Source organism: Brachyhypopomus gauderio, chromosome 2, assembly GCF_052324685.1.
Source record: "Brachyhypopomus gauderio isolate BG-103 chromosome 2, BGAUD_0.2, whole genome shotgun sequence".
Lineage (NCBI taxonomy): Eukaryota > Metazoa > Chordata > Actinopteri > Gymnotiformes > Hypopomidae > Brachyhypopomus > Brachyhypopomus gauderio.
Genome location: NC_135212.1, coordinates 28,889,157 through 28,912,357, shown reverse-complemented (window position 1 = coordinate 28,912,357; position 23,201 = coordinate 28,889,157). Strand labels below are relative to the sequence as shown.

Here is a 23,201-nt window from a genome sequence, read left to right as displayed (position 1 = left end):
TCAGCTTGGTACGGTCTGTTCAGACAGAGAAACACTACTGTGTAAGGACAGATCAGTGAGGCAGGTCTTGCCAGGGTAGGGCAGACGAGCCAGTACCCCGCAGTTTGCTTCATAAAGCGTAACTTGTTTCAACAAGAGAAGTCCAACACCACCGTAGTAGTGAGGCCTCTTATGTGCTTTTATGTACAAACTCAGGATGATAAGCGTTAATTGCCGGGTGCTGCTTGAAAACGTGTTTCAGATTTTTGTACGTGATGTAACTGGGTGTTTGGGCAGCCCTCAGTTTCCACCAATGAAAAAAAGGGCCGAGCTCAACACCCATTTCTGGGGGTCTCAGTATAAAGCCTATCCTCACTGCAAATTCTGTATATCCAAATTCATGCCATTACAAGGAGAAATTATTTCCAGAAACTTCTTATTTCCAGGTATTTGTATATCTTGGTTATTCAAATTATTCTGATAATTTATTAGTGATTAAAATAGTACATAATAATGTAATTATTTTTAGACTCACTTTTACACAAAATATTTACATTGTTTTCTGATGCGACGGGTGGGCTCGTTCGATTTTGACATGCTGATTTGAATGCTCTTTTGAAAAGATTTATACTTTTACACTTCGGTTCCGTTAGTTCTCGTTTAATCATAGCATTGAATGATTTTACTTGTTATTATTGTCATCATCATTTTTTTAAATACATTTTTATAATTGTTTATTTTAGTTGTTGTTTCAATTGACCGAAGTTCATATTCAGAGTTTCCTCGTTCTCCAGCCCTTATGACCTTTTCATGATTTATGTCGCGTGGCTTCGAGTAACATGCGCCAAATTCGTTCCTTTTTTAAAGAGAAGAACGATGCATTTTCTTTCCTTTTTTAACTTTGTTTTTCCAAATCTCAGGAGAAGAACAATGTCAATTTATGAAAAGGAATAGAAATGATTGGGATGATTGCAAATAATGATTTCTCCAGAGTATAGCTTGCTGTTCAGTGTTAATAAAATTATTTATTCGGTGTTTTATTTTATGTTGGGTGTATTGATTTGTTAAAACATGTATATGCATTTCTGTTCGCTTTTCCTTAAAGAAAAATCGTCAAAATGAATGGACACGGAGTTCAGACCAATGGCTTTCACGAAGAGTCGATCAACGGGACGGCGGTCAGTGGGAACGGTGTGCACGTGAGCGCAGTCCGCGTCATCAGCGCACAGACGCCCGTCAGTCCTACAAAACTGAAGTCTCGCAGACAGCGGTGGGACGTCAGACCCAGCGAGATGTCCAAGAACACGCTGAACCCAATCCGCGCTATCGTCGACGGCATGAAACTAACTCCAAACCCTCACAAACCCATGATCGCCCTATCCATTGGTATATATCGCCCTATCCATTGGTATAACGGCGCAATACGCTCACGCTAAAAATATTAAGTTGTAATTAACTTTTTATATATAAGTTAATTACCAATCTGTTTTGCTTTATTTGTTTCTCTCGTCTACCAGGCGATCCTACTGTATTTGGAAACTTGCCAACAGACGACAGTGTGCTACAAGCAATGAAGGATGCTATAGATTCCCACAAATATAATGGATATGCTCCCTCAGTAGGTGAGGCAAAACCAACTGATTACTCAGAAAAAGACTAGCAGTTCAGAAACCCAGACATTATAGGCTGCTATACTTATAAGCAAACAAAATGCTATTGGTAAGAGCTCTCATCTAAACATTATCAGGCTATCAGGCAAGCAGAGAGGCTGTGGCCAACTTCTACAGCCAACGAGGTGCTCCTCTTGAAGCTAAGGTGAACCCCCACACCAGTATAATTATCTGAAGTAGTTGGGATGTATATATTTCAACAAATGCAAAACTGTTCCTAATTCTGTCTTATATGCAGGATGTGATCTTGACCAGTGGTTGTAGCCAGGCTATAGAGCTGGTCATTAGTGCATTGTGTAACCCAGGAGACAACATCCTGGTTCCTTGCCCTGGGTTCTCTCTCTACAAAACCCTGGCAGTGTCTATGGACATCAATGTCAAGTTGTACAACCTGCTGGTGAGTAACTGATATAAATACAATCCAGGAGAGTTTAAGCGCAGTGGTGGATTCTGAAGGTGGTTGGGCAGGAGAAGCAAAGTGAGGAGGAAAAGAATATTGTTGGGAATAATCAGTCAGGAGGACTGTGTTTCTGCACTAATATTGCGCGCGCGCACACACACACACACTAATGTTTAACTAAAATCTGCAAAGATGCCTTTAGTTCTAGAAGGCCATGTATGCAGGGTTCATGAAGAGCAGTGTGTGCATGTCAGTATAGGAATTACAGGTCTACGTGTCAAGGTCATTGAGTACATGCAAGTTGTCACACCCAGTGCCGTACTGAACATATAGGGTGCATCCCAATTGCATACTGCACACTAATACTATAAATTATATACTATAATCTTAATAGTAAGATTAGTACACAAAATATTAACATACTACTCAATTTTGTACCAAGACGTAATAATGAAATGTTGCTATGCCACCATATGTAGTTGCTACAATGTGATTAATTTGACATTTTAGATTCAAATAGATTAAAAACAGTCAAATATATTATAAACAGAAATGAATGATGTCTTCTACAATACTGTGTTAAGACTGAAAGAGCTATAGAAAACTGTTGTTTAAGTGCTAACTTTACGTTTTCTATTTAGATGGTTGTTTAGATATTTAGTTGTTTTTATGAGAGTTAAACCACAACCTTTATAGGGTTACTACAATAAGCTATATTTTGTTATAGATATATATATTTTGTTAGAGAGTGTGCACTAACATCAGTTATGAACCACTGATGAATAAGTAGTGTGAGGAGACCGATCACATCAGTTTGCTAAAACTCAATGTGTCCTGGAACCACACTGACGTTGCAAAATGGGATCAGGTGGCAAAGGTTCAGGATGATCTCAGGGGCAGTCCCAAACATCTCATACGTTTCAGAATGACTCTCTGTGCCTCTGTGTCCTTTAGCCAGAGAAGTCCTGGGAGGTCGATCTGCAACAGTTGGAGAGTCTGATTGATGACAGGACAAGCTGTCTGATTGTGAACAATCCCTCAAACCCCTGTGGCTCTGTATTTACCAAAAAACACCTGCGTAGCATTCTCTCCGGTGTGTGTGTGTATAATACAACCCATTCAGTATGATTATGCAACTGTGTTTGTACTGTAGTAATGTATTGACATGTATACACAGGACATATATGCAATATGTATGTAACCTATAATATTAACAGATTTATTAATTTTGTGGTCTAGTTGCATCAAAACACTGCATCCCTGTCCTTGCAGATGAGATTTATGGGGACATGGTAAGTTAGCCACTCAAATACTCACCACAATAGGTTTTTTTGTCATTTCTTTGTCATATACTTTGTCATATATGGAGGAGGAGATGGGGTATATGGAGGAGGAGATGGGGGTATATTGAGTATCACCTATTACCTTTCAATCAAATCTATTAACTACAGCAACTCAAAAACTTACAGGCTTTCATTTATATGGACTTTTTCAGCATCGGAGCTCATGAAGGTTCAGATAAAAGAATAAAAGGGACAATCATTATTATACCATCTTTCCCCATTTCTGATGCATGTCAGAACAGGGGTAGCAGGGGCCATTGCATCTTGCTGAAAAACCTGTGGTTTCCTCCCACAATGACAGTGCATTTTTCATTGCATGTGTTTGTGATTAGCATATATGTGAGAAGGAAGTTTGCCAGAACAGCAATTGTACTGTCTCAGCCAATGGGGTGTGAGGCGGATCCTCACACCCAACACCACGTCCCGCTGTAATGAGAGCCAGACAGACAGCTGAACTGTACTGGTGGACATCTCTATCTCTCTCATACATATATGGCAAAAATGTAACATACATACACACACACACACACACACACACACACACTTGAAGCTGCAGAAAGCTGTGCTTTGACTGCCACTGTTGTGCTGTCATAATGCAGTACTGCTGTGGGGTTTCTTTATACTTTTCAACAGGATTATTATCTATTTCTTATGACATGAGGATATTGATACATGTATTGTGAAATTTTGCAATGACCATGTTTGTGGTGTGTTTTTATAATCACTCAGGTCTTTCCTGACTGCGCGTTCAATTCTCTGGCCCCTCTCTCCAGTGACGTGCCCATCCTGTCCTGTGGTGGTCTGGCGAAGCGCTGGCTTGTGCCTGGGTGGAGAATGGGCTGGATCCTCATTCATGATCGTAACAACGTCTTTGGACCAGAGGTGCGCTAATGCACACCACTTCCTTATTCGGACACAATACATACGGACCTGCCATTCTAATCTCACTTGTCGCATTTCCACCCATTTGTTTCCCAAGATCCGAGAAGGTCTTGTGAGGCTTAGTCAGCGCATTTTGGGAGCCTGCACTGTTGTCCAGGGGGCGCTGGAGAGCATATTAAATAACACCCCAGCAGAGTTCTACCAAAACACCATCAGCTTTCTAAAGGTAAGAAAATCAGTGTCAGTGGAAGATGGATGGTTAAGGCATGTCCGTGTCTTCTGAACAGTCCAGAGTCATCACTTATCATCCTCTCTTCTAGTCCAACTCAGAGATTTGTTTCTCTGAGCTGTCTACCATTCCTGGGCTGACTCCAGTGATGCCGTCTGGAGCCATGTACCTCATGGTGAGCTTCATCTTCTTTCTAGTACATGGTAATATTTTAAAGGAAGTCTAAACAACACTGCAATAAACCAATTACAGAAAGCTATGAAACTGACTGTTATCACAAGTTATAGTTCATTTCTACATATTGATACATGATGTCACTTCTACAGGGAAAAACAAAAACTTGTGATTTCAGCTTAAACATATACATCTGTGCCTTTAGGTTGGGATTGACATGAAGCACTTTCCAGAATTTCAAAACGATGTGGACTTCACAGAGCAGCTGGTCACAGAGGAGTCTGTGTTCTGCTTACCAGCCACGGTACATGGCTTCATAGTCTGCACTACATTAATGTAACCTAGCATCAGTTAACATAACCCTAACCCCTAGCGTCAGTTACCCTAACCCTAAGCATCAGTTACCCTAACTCCTAGCATCAGTTTGGTGTCCGGTCACATACGTGAGGCATATCTCTCTTACACTCTCAGGCATTTGAATATCCAAATTTCTTCCGGATCGTGGTGACGGTTCCAGAGGAAATGATGGTTGAGGCCTGTGGCCGGATCAGGGAGTTCTGTATGCGCCACTACAGACCTCTGAGCCAAGATAGTAATGACCTGGACCAGTGAACAACAACAACAACCAAAAAAAAAAACATAATAAAGAGGACAGATTGAGGTGTTGCCATGGTGTCACAAAATAAACGATTTTATGGAGAGAAGAGAGAAGTTAAGGATGGTTTGAATAATTCTCTTTTATAATGTTTTTGCCAATATTTATATTTGCATGGGTCAGTGAAAGTATCTAGTTAACATATCAGTTAATGTGTAAATCTTTTAATCATTGTAAACTATGGTGATTTCTCTTGTATATAGCATGACACTGCTTCAAATCCATTCTAATAGGGAGGACACATGTCTTCAAAACCTGTCGCCATGTTAGCTCACCGGCAGCTATAAATCCTCATTGTTGCATTTTAACTTTATATAGCGTTATCCATATACTCTACAGTGCATAGTACTTATCCCTGATGTTATGATGTTGAGATTTTATTAGTGTATTACCTTTCACTGATAGCGTGCTCAACCAATTTATTATCAAATGTATTTGTCCAGTATTATAGCAACTATTTAAATAAAGATTTTGTATGAGAACCCTTTGGTCTTCGTCTCCATTTTAAGTGCTACGAGTACATCTGAGCACAGGACCACAGAAAAACTCAATATTAATACATTCGATTATACTTTATACTAGTACATCAGATATATTACAATGCACAATTTCCAATAATATATAGAAATTGTTTGCTGGATTTTTTCAGGAAGTATGTTCATTTATCATGTGGTTATCATGTATAATAACGTGGCATGTGTATATTTCTGATTACTCAAGAATGTTGAATTTTGGAAAGATGCTATCTCACGGAATCTCTCAGTACAGTTAATGGGACACTACATGGCAATCAAAAATGGTCAGAGCTATGAAGACAAAGGCTTAGAAATGAAACATTGAGATTTCTCCATTTAGCCCCTGAATCACTGACATGATCACTCAGCTTTGGTCTCCTGCTACTTGCTGACAAATGATTATGTAATAGCCTCAACCCTTATTCCCCATGTCCTGTAGGCAAATGCACTTGGCCCTGTGGCCAATAACCTTTTCAGTGAAGTTAATAAGTTTGTGATTTGTGTGCACACCTGTCTGGAAGGCCTCTTAAGTCAGTAATAGGAAGAACTTGCATTTTTGATAAAGCTAAGATTATGTAAATGCTACAGGCAAACTAGATCAGGTCTGCCACGCTGTGCACTGGAGTTTGGGAGTCCAAATCAGTTTGGTTATCTAGTGTAGAAGATGTTTTTATATGCCACTGGACACTAATATGTGAATGTAATCTGCTTGTGCTAGGGACAAAACATAATTTGTCCAAAGTAAAAAGGTAAAAAGAAATGTTAGTTGGTGATGGTAAATAATGGTATTTGTGATATAAGTGAAAATGTTTGTTCTTACAAATTAAAAAATAATAATAAATTATATATAAAAGCATGAGCAAAAGAACATGATGTACAAAGAACCACATGTGGCAGACAGGAAAGACAGAGAAACACCAGAAAGTCTTAAAGGGTATAAGAACGAGTAAAGATGCTCAGGGGTCTTCTGTGCAGTGTGTGCAACAGAGAGACTGTGGGATCCAACAATAGAGTTTGACCTCACTATCCGCCAAACCAGAATACAGAGTTGATATTGTTTGAAATATTGTTTAAAGTTATTAAAACATTTCCACAACACATGCTTGTTAAATCTCCAAGCCAGAGCACAGCCAGTGTTTTTAGACAAAACAAGAACACTTTTTGTTATGGTATCATGCAAGACAAAATATGGCACTGGCTTTAGTCAGGCTTCTGACGTTGGAGAAAATGCCTTAATGAACTCTTAATGCCTTAAGAACTCTGGTGCCCTCTACTGGTAGATTTAGAAATTGCACAAAGAAGCGTTCTAAACATGGGGAAGGATTTTGATTAGGATATTAGTATTAATATAGTATTAAAAATAGTATTTTTGGCAATAAATCATAGAATTGTGCTAAAATATGTGTTAGAAAGAGAGAGAGAGAGAGAGAGAGAGAGAGAGAGAGAGAGAGAGAGAGAGAGAGAGAGAAATTTTCATTTCCTGATTTTACTATTGTATTTGAGGAAATGGGAGTGTGTCACATGAGCTTCACTGTTAAGGTCACTTTCCTCAGTTTTGTCAACAGACTGTAGCACAATACACACACGCACGCATGTGCTCATGCACAGTCACACATGAATGCACCCACATGCATAAGCACACACATGCATGCATGCATGCACGCGCACACACACACGCGCGCACACACACGCGCGCACACACACGCGCACACACAGCATGGTTCAATGATTAACTGAAAAGATAAAGAAAGAACAGACAGCAGAGAGGTGCAGCGAATCAGAGAAGAGCAAGAAAGTGAAAGAGAGAAAGGAAAGAAGGACAGAACAGAGGACAAGACCACTGATCTGGCACTGAACTGTTGAAAAAAAAACGTTCCCACATGGATAAGAGTAGCAAGCAGCCCAGGGCGATTGAGCTCAACGATGGGACCTTCATGCCTCTGCTGGGTCTGGGGACGTGGAGGGGGAAGGTAACACCAGACTCTCTAACCTTTCTACTCACCATTACACTTCCAACCAACCTGATCTCTGCGGCCTCAGTGTAATATACACTACCGTTCAAAAGTTTGGGGTCACTTAGACATGTTCTTATTTTTGAAAGAAAAGCAGTTTTTTTTTTTTATTTAGCTAACATTAAATGCATCAAAAATACACTCTATACATTATTAATGTGGTAAATGACTATTCTAGCTGTAAACATCTGGTTTTTAATGCAATATCTACATAGATGTATGGAGACCCATTTCCAACAACCATCACTCCAGTGTTCTAATGGTACATTGTGTTTGCTAACTCTGTAAGGAGGCTATTGGATATTTAGAAAACCCTTGAAAACCCTTGTGCAAGTAGGTTAGCACAGCTGATAACAGTTTTGCTGATTAGAGAAGCTATAAAACTGACCTTCCTTTGAGCTAGTTGAGAATCTGGAGCATTACAATTGTTGGTTTGATTAAACTCACAAAATGGCCAGAAAAAAAAAACAACTTTCAATTGAAACTCGACAGTTTATTCTTGTTCTGAGAAATGAAGTCTATTCTATGCGAGACATTGCCAAGAAACTGAAGATTTCCTACAATGGTGTGTACTACTCCCTTCAGAGGAGAGCACAGACAGGCTCTAACCAGAGTAGAAGGAGAAGTGGAAGGCCCTGCTGCACAACTGAGCAAGAAGACAAGTACATTAGAGTCTCCAGTTTGAGAAATCGACGCCTCACAGGTCCTCAACTGGCAGCTTCATTAAATAGTACCCGCAAAACGCCAGTGTCAACGTCTACAGTGAAGAGGCGACTCCGGGATGCTGGCCTTCAGGGCAGAGTGACAAAGAAAAAGCCATATCTGGCTAATAAAAGAAAATGATTAATATGGGCAAAAGAACACAGACATTGGAGAGAGGAAGATTGGAAAAAAGTGTTATGGACAAATGAATCAAAGTTTGAGGTGTTTGGATCACACAGACGAACATTTGTGAGACGCAGAACAACTGAAAAGATGCTCGAAGAGTGCCTGACACCATCTGTCAAACATGGTGGAGGTAATGTGATGGTCTGGGGTTGCTTTGGTGCTGGTAAAGTGGGAGATTTGAACAAGGTAAAAGGGATTTTGAATAAGGAAGGCTATCACTCCATTTTGCAACACCATGCCATACCCTGTGGACAGCGCTTGATTGGAGCCAATTTCATCCTGCAACAGGACAATGACCCAAAGCACACCTCCAAATTATGCACAAACTATTTAGAGAAGCAGCAGGCAGCTGGTGTTTTATCGGTAATGGAGTGGCCAGCGCAGTCACCAGATCTCAAACCCATTGAGCTGTTGTGGGAGCAGCTTGACCGTATGGTACAAAAAAAGTGCCCATTAACCCAATCAAACTTGTGGGAGCGGCTTCTGGAAGCATGGGGTGAAATTTCTCCAGATTACCTCAGCAAATTAACAGCTAGAATGCCAAAGGTCTGCAATGCTGTAATTGCTGCTAAGGGAGCATTCTTTGACGAAAGCAAAGTTTAATGTAGAAAATTATTTCAAATAAAAAAAAACATTATTTCTACCTTGTCAATGTCTGGACTATATTTCTATTCATTTTGCAACTCATTTGATAAATAAAAGTATGAGATTTCAGGGAAAACACAAAATTGTCTAGGTGACCCCAAACTTTTGGACGGTAGTGTACTTACTTTGCTTACTTTTACAACAGGGTCAATGGCTCATAGAAGTCCATCAAACTTGGGAGTTTGAGTTTGCACTTAAGCAAATGTCTCTGGCTTAAAGAATTTAAAATCCAACAAGAAGGACTTTACCCACCCAGCAAGCAACTCCTTAGTAAAGTCTGAGGTTGCAGGAAAGCTGTGGCAGAAGTATATATGGACAAAGTTAAATTTTGTTTTTATTTAGGTGTGTGTAAGATCTGTATCCCTCAGTGGCCTAAGAAGGAATGCTGACAGAATATAGACTATATATAAACTAGAATACAGACTAAACCTTTGTAGGATACATTAGTGGATTATAGACTGACCTGTAGGATTTGCATACTGGACTTCTGGACTATGCAACAAAAGATGACAACTGAAGTTTTTTTTATGTAGAAGACTTGTGATTTAATTATTACATAAGGGGGGTTTTTGCATTTAATGTAATTATGAAGGGGCCCATTCGCACAGCATCATGTACAAAGAAAACATTCAGATGTGTTCTAGTCAGTCAAAATTTGAGCAGAAAATGTATTAGTAACAATGCAAGCGACCCTCTACTCAAATCAAACATAAACTGGATCCTCTCCATTTCTTAGCATGCAGAGTGAAACTAAGGTTGTTTTACTGTTTTATTGCATGGTGATCAGAATACAAGTTCTGATCTGTGTCAAGGGGCAGCAGAGACGGCCATAGCGGCTGGCTACCGTCTCCTGGATACGGCTTATAGCTATCAGAATGAGCAGGAGCTCGGCTGGGCTCTGCGCTCAAAGATCCAGCAGGGCGTTATTCGCCGCCAGGACATGTTCATCGTGAGTAAGGTGAGGTCATGTTCATCGTGAGTAAGGTGAGGTCATGTTCATCGTGAGTAAGGTGAGGACATGTTCATCGTGAGTAAGGTGAGGACATGTTCATCGTGAGTAAGGTGAGGACATGTTCATCGTGAGTAAAGTGAGGACATGTTCATCGTGAGTAAGGTGAGGACATGTTCATCGTGAGTAAGGTGAGGCAGCCTCCCTGTGATCGCTATAATCCACCTACGATAGCTTTTTCGAGGCTCAAGGCTCGATAAAGCACCCTAACGTTTGAAAAACCTTAGAAAAATTATTAGTACTACATCTGAGCCAGTCGACCAAGACTACTTTAGCAGCCTGAGTGTAGTTACTGTGCCATTATTGTTGGTTTATCCCTGGCAACAGCTGTGACATGTCAGCAGGCTAATAAGGAATCTTTTTTTTTTGTTTGATGCAGCTGTGGGGCACTCATCACGCCCCTGAGGACATCCCTGTGTGTCTGAATACATCCCTCAGTGATCTGCAGCTGGACTACCTGGACCTGTACCTGGTGCACTTTCCCGTGGGACTCCAGGTTGCACAATAGCACTGCATGCAATCACCTGAGTTCAAGAATCACCCTGTTCAAAGCTTAGAACCTCATGTTTGTACATCAAGGTGAATGGGAGAAATAGATGGAAAATAAAAGTCAAGAAACCAATTTCCAGTTCAAATGATTTAAAGAAGTTAAAAAACTACCAACAATCTGTAGCAACACCACAGTAACGTTATATTAAAGTTAGTCGTTAATACAAATTAAGCTTCCTGATTGGTTGCCACCAAGTGGGTGGCCCTTCTGTAGCTTAACTACTGACTTTCACATACATAAACCGAAATTATATCAGGAAACGAACAATATAGAATAAATGTATTAATGCTTACCAATGGCTCTGTCCCCCCCATAGAAAGTTGGTAATGAGCTTTTTCCGATGAAGGATGGAAAGGTTCTCACATCAGACATCGACTATGTGGATGTGTGGAGGGTAAGAGAATGTGTGGAGGGTAAATGGATGTGTGGAGGGTAAGAGAATGTGTGGAGGGTAAGTGGATACACCAGTGACCAGTAAACAAATGTCTTCCAAGTCATTAAGAATGACCGTGCATGTGCACTTCAGGGGATGGAGGTTCTGAAGGCATCTGGAAAAGTGAAGAGTATCGGTGTGTCCAACTTCTCAGTCACACAGCTGGAGAGACTGCTGTCTGTGGCAAAGATCCCACCAGCCGTAAATCAGGTGCTAAAACATTTTAGAGAACTCTTACGGCTGACATATGGGTCCAGTTTTCCTGTTACTAAAACTACTGGTATGATCCATCCCATAATAGGTGTAATCTTTGCATACACTGCATACATAATGACCATCCCAAGTGCTAACTTTTTGGTTTTTTCATCTGCAGGTAGAACTACATCCTTACCTGGTGCAGTCTGACCTGATTAAGTACTGTAAGTCAAAGAACATCGCCCTCACTGCATACAGTCCCTTTGGCTCGCCAGGAAGACCCCAAGAGCTGTGAGTTTGTCTGTTTCAGCTATTTGATATGAATCTGTCTTTGATCATAAAGCCTATGATGACAGCGGTGACTCCATGTCCTTAATCAAAGAGCAAAGCTGCATTAATAACCTTTATGTACAATCACCTCTACACACTGATCCTTCAGTCGCACAGGAGACACAGACCCTGAAATGCTGCTGGTGGATCCTGTGGTTGGGGAGATTGCTGCCAAACACAGCCGAACTCCTGCACAGGTCAAATACTTACATGTACAGTATTCAGGAGAGCCTTGCCTCTTCACCAGAAAGTCTAACAGAAGTGTTTTGGAGTGTTTTCATTTACTAGCTTAAATTATGTAGAATCAAGGATACAAACAGGCTAAAGTACTACTAAAGCTGAAAAGAAGATAAATGTTTTTATGAATCTATATTTAAGTGATGTTGTGCCCAATATTAATTGCCCCCCTTGGGGATAAATAAAGTTGATTCAATTCAATTCAAGTCATACGGCCTCTTCCACAAATACAGAGTATATGTGGTGGTGTCGATGAATGTCTGCAAGCATCCCAGTGTACAAATAACTAAATACCTTGGGTGTTTTCCAGGTTTTACTGAGGTATCACATTGAACAGGATATTGCAGTGATTCCCAAAAGTGTTAAACCCAATCACATTCTGGAAAACACCAAGGTAACTCATCCCTCTGAGAACACAACACTCGCCGTTTTATTTGCACAAAGAAAATGAAAAAACTGTAATGAAAACTAAAAATAACTGAACAGTTGTTAGCAAGGTACTGTAGAAAGTACCTTGCTAACAACACTGTACCTTCATAATAAGAGTATTGCTAAGCTCGTGCATTTTAGTCCAGAGTAATGTATGCTATGAATGCAGATCTTTGACTTCGCCCTGGATGAGGAGGACATGAAAGCGCTGTGGTCACTCGACCGTGGCTGGAAGGCCTGCGTCATAGACGAGTGAGACACCATCATCACAGCACACTTCACACACCTGTGTCATAGACCAGTGAGACACCACCATTGTAGCACACTTCACACACCTGCGTCATAGACCAGTGAGACACCATCACAGCACACTTCACACACCTGCATCATAGACCAGTTAGACACCATCATCATAGCACACTTCACACACGTGCGTCATAGAGCAGTAAAACATCATCATCATAGCACACTTCACACACCTGTCATAGACCAGTAAAACATCATCATCATAGCACACTTCACACACCTGTCATAGACCAGTAAAACATCATCATCATAGCACACTTCACACACCTGCGTCATAGACCAGTGAGACACCATCATCATAGCACACTTCACACACATGCGTCACAGACCAGTGAGACACCATCATCATAGCACACTTCACACACCTGCGTCATAGACCAGTAAAACACCATCATCATAACACACTTCACACAACTGCGTCATAGACCAGTTAGACACCATCATCATAGCACACTTCACACACCTGCGTCATAGACCAGAGAGACACCACCATTGTAGCACACTTTACACACACACAGCCGTTAAAGCCGTTAAGCCACAGTGTGGACCCGGAGAGAAAAGCATGTTTATTTATGTTTATTTAGCCATTAATGGTGCTGTTCTGTTCCCCAGGGTGAAGTCTCATCCTTTCTACCCCTTTAAGTGAAGGCTGCTGGGTGGCTGAGAGGCAGCAAGGGAACAAATGCTGCTGCTTCAATCAAACGAACGATCTGCAAATAAGTGGGATTAACCGGCTCAGAAGATGCTGCTTACCCAGTTACCCAGCATTAGCATTAGTGCTGAACTAGCATTAGTGACTGAAAGTCTGAGGCTCTCAGAATTCTGAGTAAATGAAGTCTTTTTAACAACAGTCTGTTGCATTGTTTAATACAATACTGAAATGGACTGTCCATGTTAGTCCACATAAATAAGAAGTTGTCTAAAAAGCTAAATGCACAAGCAAGCATTACACATATTTGTAGATCTGTGTTATGAAAAATTCACTAGGAACTCGAGTGGTGTAACAAAACATTAATCCTACAGATAGGATTGTCCACTGTACTCTTAAAGGACTGGAAAGGCACCTTTGACATGTTTGTATATTGACATGACCTGTATTATGGCAACCAGCAGATTCCCTTTAAAAAAACAGCTGTCTGCGCCATTCCATCTGCCAGCGATTCACACTGGTTAGCTCATGCTGCCATCCGCATGTGGTGTAGGTAAACACGCCTACTCCTGGGGCACTTAAAGATAAACACACCCACCCTTAGGGCGCTTAAAAAAAAATAACACCCCTGTCGTCCTATTGCCATCTGTCCTGTCCTTGACTGGCATTCTGCTTGCCACTCCCCTTCTGTCCTGTCCTGTCCTGCTCCGGGCTGCAGGACATCTGAGGTCGGACAGTGCACACACACGCTGAAGCCCCTGCAATGTACCTAGGCAGGCAAGGCCCAATCACCCACTGGCCTTTCTCTGGAACGAACACCTGAGTGTCCTCCGAGAAGTCCATGTGCTCCCAGGTGTAGCCTCCCATCACGTAGATCTTCCCGTCACACACCGCCACGGCCGCCTCGCTGTTGGGGATGCGCAGCGGCGCCACTCTGCTCCACTGCTCCGTCAGCGGGTCAAAGGCCTCCACCTCCAGCACGTCAAAGCGCTCCATGCTGTCCTCGTGGTCGTCGCTGCCCCCGATGGCGTAGATCTTGTCCTGCAGTGAGGCCATGCAGTGCCATCCGCGAGCCAGTGTCATGGCCTGCCTCTCTGTCCACGAGTCACTAGCCCCGGGATCGTAACTCAGCATGTCACGCCGGTAAGGGCCAATCTGATAGTCGTGGCCTCCTGAAATATACACTACATCTTTGTGCATGGTACCTGCATGGCCATATGTGAATCTACAGACAACAAACAAAATGAAATATAATTGTGATAGTTGCAAAGGAATCACAGACATTAATGTTAATAATTAAACGTTATTAATAACAGCAATTATGATTAGGTGATTTTATTACTTAAACTGAGCCTTTGCAAATGATTATAACATGTGATAACCTGGGCAGTCCTGCTACATAGGTCCAGTAATCCTCCGCGGGGTGGTAGACTTCTACAGACGACAGAGCCCCACTGTCATTACGGCCCCCCACTGCAATCAGACGCTGCCCCAGGGTGCCCAGATAGAAATCCACACGCCGCTGGTTCATAGGAGCTCCCTATAGCACAAGAACTTACAGGACTTAAAAAAAAATGAAGGAATGTACTACAAATATTAGACATCACAATATTTAACAGCAAAATCTTAAATCCTTCTTGATAGTGTCAAGGCCTACCTTGATTTTAAATCTGACAATAGGCAATGTCCTGCAAAACTGTCAGGAACTGATTACCTTGACCCAGGTGTTGTTCCGTGGGTCGTATCTGTAGAGTAGGTTACTTGCAGCTCCTCCCCCATTGTCCCGTGAAGAGCTTCCCCCAGCGATGAAGATGAACCCACCCAGCACAGTCACGCAGTGGTGGCTCCTCTGAGCCGGCAGTTGGGTCTCCACCAACCAGGCACCCGCCTCTGCATCCAGCCAGCACACCTCGGTGCTCAGCTCCTCCCCGCGCTCATACACCTCGCCTCCGACCAGCAGGAGGCGCTCCACCCCTCCTCTCAGGCCCGAGAGGACAGTCTGCATCACGGGCTGGGCGCTGACGCGGGCATGGTAGCCCAGCGCCTCCTCCACGAGGGCCTCGCAGCCGCAGTCGGGCAGCGGCAGAGCCCGCACCGCCGGCAGGACGCGCTCCACAAGGTCCTCCGGCGGGATCAGGGCGAAGCGGACGTTGGAGAGGAGCTGGTGTGCAAACGCGGGGCGCTCGGGCGTCTGGCTCAGCCACCGAAGAGCCGCCTGCAGCAGCGTCTGCTCGCTCTCGTGCTGCACGTGCTCACTTGACAGATAAGAGCACAGCTTAGACAAACGCGTGGCCCTTAGAAACTCGGGCGTGAACGAGAGCGTGGCGAACCGCTCCAGTATAAAGCAGTCTATGAAGGCATCCAGCCTATCCAGGCTGTAAAGCAGGGCCAGCTCCTGCAGATACAGGTAGTTCTCCTCATTCACCTCCTTCTCCATGTACTGGCAGCAGAAATCCACAGCCCGCCACACCTGCAACAGATGAGCGGTCTCCAGCACGGAGTCGATGTTTCCACCATCCAGAGGCAACTCGCCACTATACAGGAAATCCACAACTGCTTTCACGCCCACGTAGGAGGCACCCACCAACTCCACCTCAGCCTGGCGCTCCTCCCGCATGCCCAACGTAAACATGGCCTGGAAATAAGGGCTGGAGACGGCTAGCAGGGCACGGTGGGCGAGCACACGCTGCTCACCTGCCACCAACACCACATCACACAGCTGACCACACTCTCTCTGTCCGTTCAAACCCTGCAGAAGGTAGCTCGCTTGGTCTGCCCATCGATATACCTGTCACAAGCAAAGAAGTGATACTGGTGATGCGTACATTTCGGACAGCACAAAACTGTTACATGACATATCAGGCTTTTGGACATGGTCTCCATGGGGAGAAATGCTTGCCTTAGAAGACTCGCTGAGACGGTGTGGGCGTGAAAGGCGGATCTGCTTACCACCGTCCATGGTGTCATCTCCCTCCAATACAATCTACACAATGAGGAGAAAACAGTTTGAAACGCAATGACGACATATACACATACAAGCACCTCCTTAATCCTCAAGATGGTCCTCACATATGCGGACTACCAATACTGCAACTTAAGAGCTAGTCACCTGTTTAGCCTAGCTAGCGAGATATGCTAGCTACTTAGCATGCTTTCAATTGTCAGCATCAGCACTGAACTAGCTAGAGGAGTAAAGAAAGCCTGGAAACAGTCAAAATGGAAATCGTAAATAGTTGAATCCCACAAAGGCGTAAATCAAACAGCAAAGCTAAACAACCGTAAACAAACGACGCGAGTCCTGTGTGTGCTCAGATAGCCTGTAGTGTTCACGGTAGCTAAGCTAACTTAGCTCAAGTTGACACAAGAGACCTGATGATTTTTTTTGTACCGCATTCACGACAGTAAAATCTGACAGGAAAAGTAATCACGGTACCATTCTGCCATACTGTTCCCGTGGAAATGTGTGTTATAACTCCTTATAATTATTACGGTATTAATAATACCGAGAGTAAAGTAAACGTGAAGTTCACCACGATAAGTGGCCTGAAGGATGGCCTATTTTCAAAATAAAAGTGAAATCAATATATGGCTTGGAAAGTAAATTCACCCTAGGCGTATTTGTTATACAAATGACCAATAAATTATATCGACAGTTGTTCAAATCATGATTAAACTCATTAATATGAAACTTGATTTATATGACTTTGGGCAAAATGTACCAAATCTTTAGTAATTCAATCTTCTACTGATGATTCCAAACACATCACAGCACAATTGCTTTGCAATCAGGGTGAGGGATGGGGTCGAAACACATGGTCAGTGGAAAACATGAGCGGTATTCCATATTTATACAAAACGACTGGTAAGGAAAAGGCAGATACTGAATTCCCTCTTTTTACCTCTCTGTGTATGCATGATGGTAGCTAAACAGCATTCCAATCAGTTGTGGCCTCAGTGGCACAATTGTGTAATTGAGATTCAGATTTGACATGATTTTGATTGTTCAATGAAGTGAATATGGTAAAAAAAAAAAAAAAACACTATGGCACACTGCAAATGTTGTGTCTATTTTAGCAACATTACCAAGTATGGATAAAATAAACGAACCAAAATGTTTGTTTGTTTTGTTTTTTGTTGCTTTGTCTGGGGGGAGGGAGGTTAAATAATCCTGATGATCTGTTAAGTGTAAAGAAAACCCACAGCAGTAGGCTACTGCATTATGACAGTTGCAGTCACAGCACAGCCTTCTGCAGCTTCAAATATATGTCTGAGTGTGTCAGAGAGAGAGAGAGAGAGAGAGAGAGAGAGAGAGAGAGAGAGAGAGAGAGAGAGAGAGAGAGAGAGAGAAATTTTAATGCATATGAATATAACTATACATCCAACGGTATATCATTTTATTTGCAAATCGTCTTCTTGCATTCCCCATCTTTGGAGCATTTTTATACAGCCTAAGTGTTATGTTATGACTTACTATTCACGTTTTAATAAAAAATAAAAAATTGTAAAAATTAAAAGACTAACTCAGCATTGTTCTCAGGCACATAGACGAAACGCGCCATTATCCACAAGATGGCAGAATATCTCGCATAGTTGACACAATAGAATTGGGTGGATTTAATTTAGCCGAATCCCTTACTTGGCCATTAGGAGGAGGTGAGCCCTGCGAGAGAGCACCCAGATTCATTTGAACAGCATGATTGACAAATTTCACCAACGCCCATATACTGGCAGTAGGAAATGAATCTTGCAGTCAAAGTAGTCTGTTTCCCGTAGCGCCCAGCTGAGACACCTCTCACTACTGCGGGCACCTCTCCCGATAGCGCAACACCGCCTTCGTTTCCCGTCTGTAGCAGCCGCGCACTCTCGCCTGGATCCTTCAGGGTTGTAACCCCCCTGTACGTTAGAGAATTCTTTTGTCTTGCACGCGTTTTATTCATCCTCTGTATAATTTATCCGTCCCTTGGCTCGTGTCAAAATGGCAACACGAATCGACAAAGAGGCTTGCAGAGAAGCATACAACCTCGTCCGAGACGATAACACAGACATATGTTGGTGAGTGAGCGCTATAGTGGCATTTATTGATCAGAATGTCGAGACGTTCGGCTACGGATCTCAGCCCACAGTTACTCAGTGTGACTGAAAGCAGTTTAACAAATTGCAATTAAAGTTAACATTTGACCCGAAACTTAAATGTCACTTGATCTGTCAGTTTTGGAAGCTTTAATTTCGTAACTGTTTTAGGGAGCTTCCGTGACACGTTCTGTGCTCTTGGTTGTAGATAAAACAGTAAAACGGCAGCTGCTTGATAGTTACAGATGTTGTAACCAGATGTGTGTATTAACATGTCTAATCCGCTGTTCAAAGGGCAACGTTTGTGTATGTCGACTCTACGATTGTTCCAGCAGGACATGGAACCGATTATGAGGAGTTCAAAAGCCAGTGCACAGGTAAACCCATGTTGAAATATGGATATTATTATAATTTCCAAATAGGATTTTTGACCTTTTACTAACAGGTGAATCGGGTAATAACGGCAAACCTGGTATAAAATTAGCAGACTGTATCAATAAAGTATAGCTTGCTTTGTTTGGCTTTCTCTAGTAAGTTAGCCAAGTCATTGATTTCAAAATCAAGTCGCGTAAACGTTAATCTGCCTAAATCACCTTATTTTGTGATAATTTTATTAACTACCTGTGACTTCCTGGACGCTATTCAAATGACTAGGCCTATTACTTTAACACTTGATAACTGCAAACCATACGGAAGTATATCTATTTCCAAAGAAGACGTGGGCTTCCTTATATGGTTTCATGATCTAGAACGAATTGTTGCAGTAAATCAGCTGACCCAAACAGTAGTTAAATGACGTCATTAACAAGGTTTATCATTTGCACCTGCCAAGCTTGCACAAGGTAATCTGAGTGCATCTTTAGCTGAAATGTGGGCTATGTTTACTCTGATTGGTTGAGTTCATAATGGAAGACTATGGGTAGCCTGCAGCGAGAGAGAATGATGTCATTGTTCCCTATTATCAAGTGGATGTGGATTTGGGCGTGGCACATCTCTAGTGGTGCAATGAAGTTCACCTGCAAGAACACCGTGACGCTCCGGTGTTCAGGGCCACCAAACCCCATGCTTGGAGACCTAACTGGTCTGTTAGGCTGATAACAATGAACTTTTTAAACATTGTTTAAAACTGAAATAGATGAACGTTTAACACACAACCTGTTTATACACAACTAATTGATTGATATTGATTAACTGCTCAGGTGGAAGCCTTTCAAACCTTTTACCAGAAAGATTTTTGAATCTGATCATGTAAATCTGCAGTCAAAGGGGGCACGATACCATGAGATGTCCCAAGTGTGTGGAACATTTGCTCTTTCTGTTGTCTGTTGAAGCCTTGGCTAAACGAAGCATTTCCACTCACTGTATTTGAGGTTGTAGCGCCTAAGACTTACCAACCTGTATCTCTTCGTAGCAGCCGAGCTTCACAGGAAGAGGTGAACTCTCTGTTACGTTTTTACTGCATCATCACCCCTGCACTGTTGATGTAAAGCCAGACTCTGTGTCAGCGCTCTTCGTGGCTGCTCTTCAGTAGAAACAGAAACAGAAGAAAGCTGGGTAGAGGAACAGGAACCTTTTCAAATAATGCTTACACAACAAAATGTCATTGTTCATTTCTTAATTACAGCAGCTCTGCTGTGGTGGTCATCTTTATATTTTCTGAGTTAAATTGTGAGGTTCTTGATCATCCAGTGATCTTGTCATCTGTGAGGCTTGTTAACATGGAACTCGGGTAATGAATCAGTTTCATGTCAGACACACTGCAAAGCGAAGTGGTGCCAGGGTGCCACACCAACAACGGGATGAAGCCAATTACTTATAAACTATGGTGGGTATTGGAAGGCAGAGGTCAGCACAGAACAAGACGTTGTCATGAGTTGATGTGACCCAAACACGTTTTCTTCACAACTGTTCCACGTTATTCATGTACTACTAGTAATAAGTATTGTATAATTTGCCAGTAATCTTTGTGGATATTGTCACAGTATAAATTTGCTGTTACAATGATCTGTATATAATTAAAATGTGCTTTTAATGTCTTCAGTGAGCCTGCAGAGCAAGATAAATATTGAGCTTTAGGGTAGTGTGGGAAACTGGCTGGTTTGGATTCCCCCAGAAGGACTAAGAGATTTCACCTCAAAGCCCCTGCAATGCAGTACAAGTTTAGAAGGCTGATGGCCAATGTTTCATGTGTGTAAGTGAGAGAACAGGGGGAGCAGAGGTAGAGAGAGAAGAGTAGTCATAGAAATTCTTGCACTCTTTTTTTTCGTTTAATGCAGTTTACTGACTGGAACACCTCGGTGCTCCCTGCTTGAGTTTGGTGCACATGATTTGCCATTTTTACGAGCCAGCAGCCATCCTGAGTTCATCATGCTCATTACCCTTCTGAACGGCATTGACCCCTCCTCCATTTACACAAGATATATTATAAGCAACTCCATCCGTTCCATGTGGAACTTTGTTTCTCAGGACCATTAATGCACACCCACCAATATAATCTGGATGTCCAGTAGACAGCAGATATCCGAATGGAGACGTCATTCATGTCCCGCCGCAAGCTGTCTTCCTCAAGCTCCATTTGCTGCCCACTTGTCTTGCAGATGACGTACGTCTGTTTGGTTTTGTGAGGATCCAGACGGGCGATGCCATGAGCAAGCGGGCCAAGTTCACCCTCATCACCTGGATCGGAGAAAACATAAGTGGCCTGCAGAGGGCGAAGATCAGCACGGATAAAACGCTGGTGAAGGACGTCATTCAGGTGGGTGTCCAGCCCTGCTGTAAGTCAAGTTTGGGTTTATTGCACAACGTTTCTCCTGCTGTAAACTGATCTGCAGGTACTCCAAATGCTTCCTGCTTTAGCTCAGGCTATACAAACATGCATTGCTTCAGGATAAACCCATACACGGTTCAGGTCCCTTGCCCTGTTCTCCCATTTTGCAAATGTGCAGTTTAAAGGGGTTCTTATATGACAGCAAGGTTGTAATCGGACTCTTCCTTGTCATTGCAGAACTTTGCCAAAGAGTTTACGGTCAGCGATATTAAGGAGCTGGATGAAGACCACATTCGTAAAGAGCTGAAGAAGGCTGGAGGTGCCAACTACGATGCCCAGGCGGAGTAAAGCATAGCAGGGCACATGGAGAGTAATTTGGGGGGGGGAGGGGGCAGGCAATGACACTGGTTGAAAAGGAAGGGGAAGACATCATTTCAGACACCTCCTCAAACACACGTACACAAACACACATGTGCATTCATGCACATCAAAACACACAAGCAAGCACTCCATAGCCCTGCCTCCAGCGAGGTCGTGGTTGATTTATCTGCTGTACGGTGCATCATCTCACACTCGTGTCAACTGAGCTCTGATCACGGACCTCATTTTCTGCAAGGCTGTCTTTGTTTCGTATGCTAACTGTAACTGGAGCCATTAGAGTTTGATGTGAAGAGGCCTCCAGGCTTTTGATCAGACTGCTCATGTCACATCAGTTGAGTTTAATTCTCTTCCACTTTTTTTTCCTGTCTCTGTTGCCCTGACTACTTCCTCAGCGGAGACCACTGTTTACGGCCTTTGTCTCCCATGGAGAGAGGGGCGTCACTGGATGTGTGTGTGTGTGTGTGTGTGTTTGCAGATACTGCACTGTGACTCACTGGACTCCAAGCGTGGGGTGGGATTTTGGGCAGTCTGTATCGTGTCCCTCACCCCAGCTGTGGAGTCTCCATTTCTCTGGTGTAACCTTCCTTTTAGTCATTTGAATTGAAAACCCAAGAATGTTTTTACAGCTATTTTTGTTTACTTTTGAAATGTCATTTTTCCTTGGAAATGAATGGCATCAAAGAACCATGAATACAAACGAAAAGAAAAAAACATGAGTACAAATCAATTGAATAATTTCAGAATAAAAATGTGTTCTTGTACATCGTGTCTGTGGTTTTTGAGTGAATCTGCACATGTGTAGTACTGGCATGAGTAATGAATCTTTGCACTGGGCAGCCCAGGCGGGATTTGACCGTGTGAGGTCGTGTCTGGCTTAGGTAATGAAAGCTGCTTATCACAATACAACATCTTACTACTGCTAGCCACCCTGGGGGACATGAGGGAGTCCCATGGGTTGTCATGGCCACCTTTGCTATCCAAATGACATCCAATCACAACCTAAAGCCAAGCCGCTGTGTTTCAAAGTCTGTCAATAAAGAGCCCCTTTTCCCATACCCCTCTGTCCACTAACCCCCTGTCCTGCTAGCCTTCTGCCCATAGCTCTGTCATTTCTCTCCCTTTCCTCCCCCACACCTCCGTTCTGCTCTCCCAGTGCCCTGTTTTGTCTAGCGGATGTGAACTTGGCTGCTTAATTACTTAATCTATAATCTGTAAGCCTCTTTTAGTCTGCTTTTATGACACCTATATGCACACACCTGCACACACACACAGCATCATACACTGTTAAATGTTTGAGGATTGTTCAGAGGTTTATGGATCTTAACCAGTGCTGGAGCACAGAGCAAAACATCCATCACAAAAAGCTTTAGTAGAACCATAAAGCTCTGGGACACAAAAAGGCACCTGACCAAATTGTAACATTTGCATGTAGGGAACTGCAAAACATGTCTAC

At 42.7% G+C, this 23,201-nt stretch overlaps 4 protein-coding genes across 7 annotated transcripts; 3 read left to right on the top strand and 1 right to left on the bottom strand.

The window, feature by feature from the left end:
- The first annotated feature begins 288 nt into the window (after positions 1-288).
- Positions 289-5,370, top strand: tat (tyrosine aminotransferase). Its single transcript, XM_076993541.1, has 12 exons — positions 289-425; positions 1,085-1,365; positions 1,497-1,601; positions 1,727-1,794; positions 1,888-2,046; positions 3,004-3,142; positions 3,289-3,341; positions 4,122-4,274; positions 4,372-4,500; positions 4,595-4,678; positions 4,883-4,981; positions 5,149-5,370. The coding sequence occupies exons 2-12, from the start codon at positions 1,098-1,100 to the stop codon at positions 5,287-5,289; spliced, it is 1,398 nt and encodes a 465-aa protein (XP_076849656.1). The 5' UTR covers positions 289-425; positions 1,085-1,097; the 3' UTR covers positions 5,290-5,370.
- A 2,075-nt stretch (positions 5,371-7,445) lies between these two features.
- LOC143497893 (aldo-keto reductase family 1 member B7) lies at positions 7,446-13,995 on the top strand. Its single transcript, XM_076993518.1, has 10 exons — positions 7,446-7,817; positions 10,180-10,350; positions 10,781-10,897; positions 11,268-11,345; positions 11,478-11,594; positions 11,758-11,870; positions 12,019-12,106; positions 12,457-12,540; positions 12,745-12,827; positions 13,494-13,995. Exons 1-10 carry the CDS (start codon positions 7,728-7,730, stop codon positions 13,525-13,527), a joined length of 975 nt encoding a protein of 324 aa, XP_076849633.1. The 5' UTR covers positions 7,446-7,727; the 3' UTR covers positions 13,528-13,995.
- Positions 13,732-21,209, bottom strand: klhl36 (kelch-like family member 36). Of its 4 annotated transcripts, none has more exons than XM_076993498.1 (6): positions 21,087-21,209; positions 19,992-20,122; positions 16,430-16,513; positions 15,245-16,318; positions 14,913-15,070; positions 13,732-14,755 (listed from the first exon to the last, which is right to left on the bottom strand). In XM_076993498.1, exons 3-6 carry the CDS (start codon positions 16,487-16,489, stop codon positions 14,167-14,169), a joined length of 1,881 nt encoding a protein of 626 aa, XP_076849613.1. In that variant the 5' UTR covers positions 16,490-16,513; positions 19,992-20,122; positions 21,087-21,209; the 3' UTR covers positions 13,732-14,166. The 4 variants fall into 4 exon arrangements, with proteins under 4 accessions (XP_076849613.1, XP_076849622.1, XP_076849598.1 ...); XM_076993507.1 differs by having other exon boundaries at positions 19,996-20,122; XM_076993483.1 differs by lacking the exons at positions 19,992-20,122; positions 21,087-21,209 and adding an exon at positions 16,964-17,097.
- Positions 18,196-22,509, top strand: cotl1 (coactosin-like F-actin binding protein 1). The gene is made up of 4 exons (XM_076993531.1): positions 18,196-18,582; positions 18,895-18,977; positions 21,198-21,355; positions 21,605-22,509. Exons 1-4 carry the CDS (start codon positions 18,506-18,508, stop codon positions 21,713-21,715), a joined length of 429 nt encoding a protein of 142 aa, XP_076849646.1. The 5' UTR covers positions 18,196-18,505; the 3' UTR covers positions 21,716-22,509.
- The last annotated feature ends 692 nt before the right edge of the window (positions 22,510-23,201 follow it).

Bases quoted from the DNA above. Each gene is read 5' to 3' on its own strand.
- klhl36 (XM_076993483.1), bottom strand. The intron at 16,319-16,429 runs GCAAGCATTTCT...TGCTTGTGACAG, and splicing joins GTCTCAGCGAGTCTTCTAAG to GTATATCGATGGGCAGACCA. The intron at 14,756-14,912 runs GTTATCACATGT...TGTTGTCTGTAG, and splicing joins TATGTAGCAGGACTGCCCAG to ATTCACATATGGCCATGCAG.
- cotl1 (XM_076993531.1), top strand. From the start codon at position 18,506: ATGGCAACACGAATCGACAAAGAGGCTTGCAGAGAAGCATACAACCTC. The intron at 18,583-18,894 runs GTGAGTGAGCGC...CGCTGTTCAAAG, and splicing joins GATAACACAGACATATGTTG to GGCAACGTTTGTGTATGTCG. The intron at 21,356-21,604 runs GTGGGTGTCCAG...TTGTCATTGCAG, and splicing joins TGGTGAAGGACGTCATTCAG to AACTTTGCCAAAGAGTTTAC.
- tat (XM_076993541.1), top strand. From the start codon at position 1,098: ATGAATGGACACGGAGTTCAGACCAATGGCTTTCACGAAGAGTCGATC. The intron at 2,047-3,003 runs GTGAGTAACTGA...TGTGTCCTTTAG, and splicing joins TCAAGTTGTACAACCTGCTG to CCAGAGAAGTCCTGGGAGGT. The intron at 4,275-4,371 runs GTGCGCTAATGC...TTGTTTCCCAAG, and splicing joins ACAACGTCTTTGGACCAGAG to ATCCGAGAAGGTCTTGTGAG.
- LOC143497893 (XM_076993518.1), top strand. From the start codon at position 7,728: ATGGATAAGAGTAGCAAGCAGCCCAGGGCGATTGAGCTCAACGATGGG. The intron at 10,351-10,780 runs GTGAGGTCATGT...TGTTTGATGCAG, and splicing joins ACATGTTCATCGTGAGTAAG to CTGTGGGGCACTCATCACGC. The intron at 11,871-12,018 runs GTGAGTTTGTCT...CTGATCCTTCAG, and splicing joins CCAGGAAGACCCCAAGAGCT to TCGCACAGGAGACACAGACC.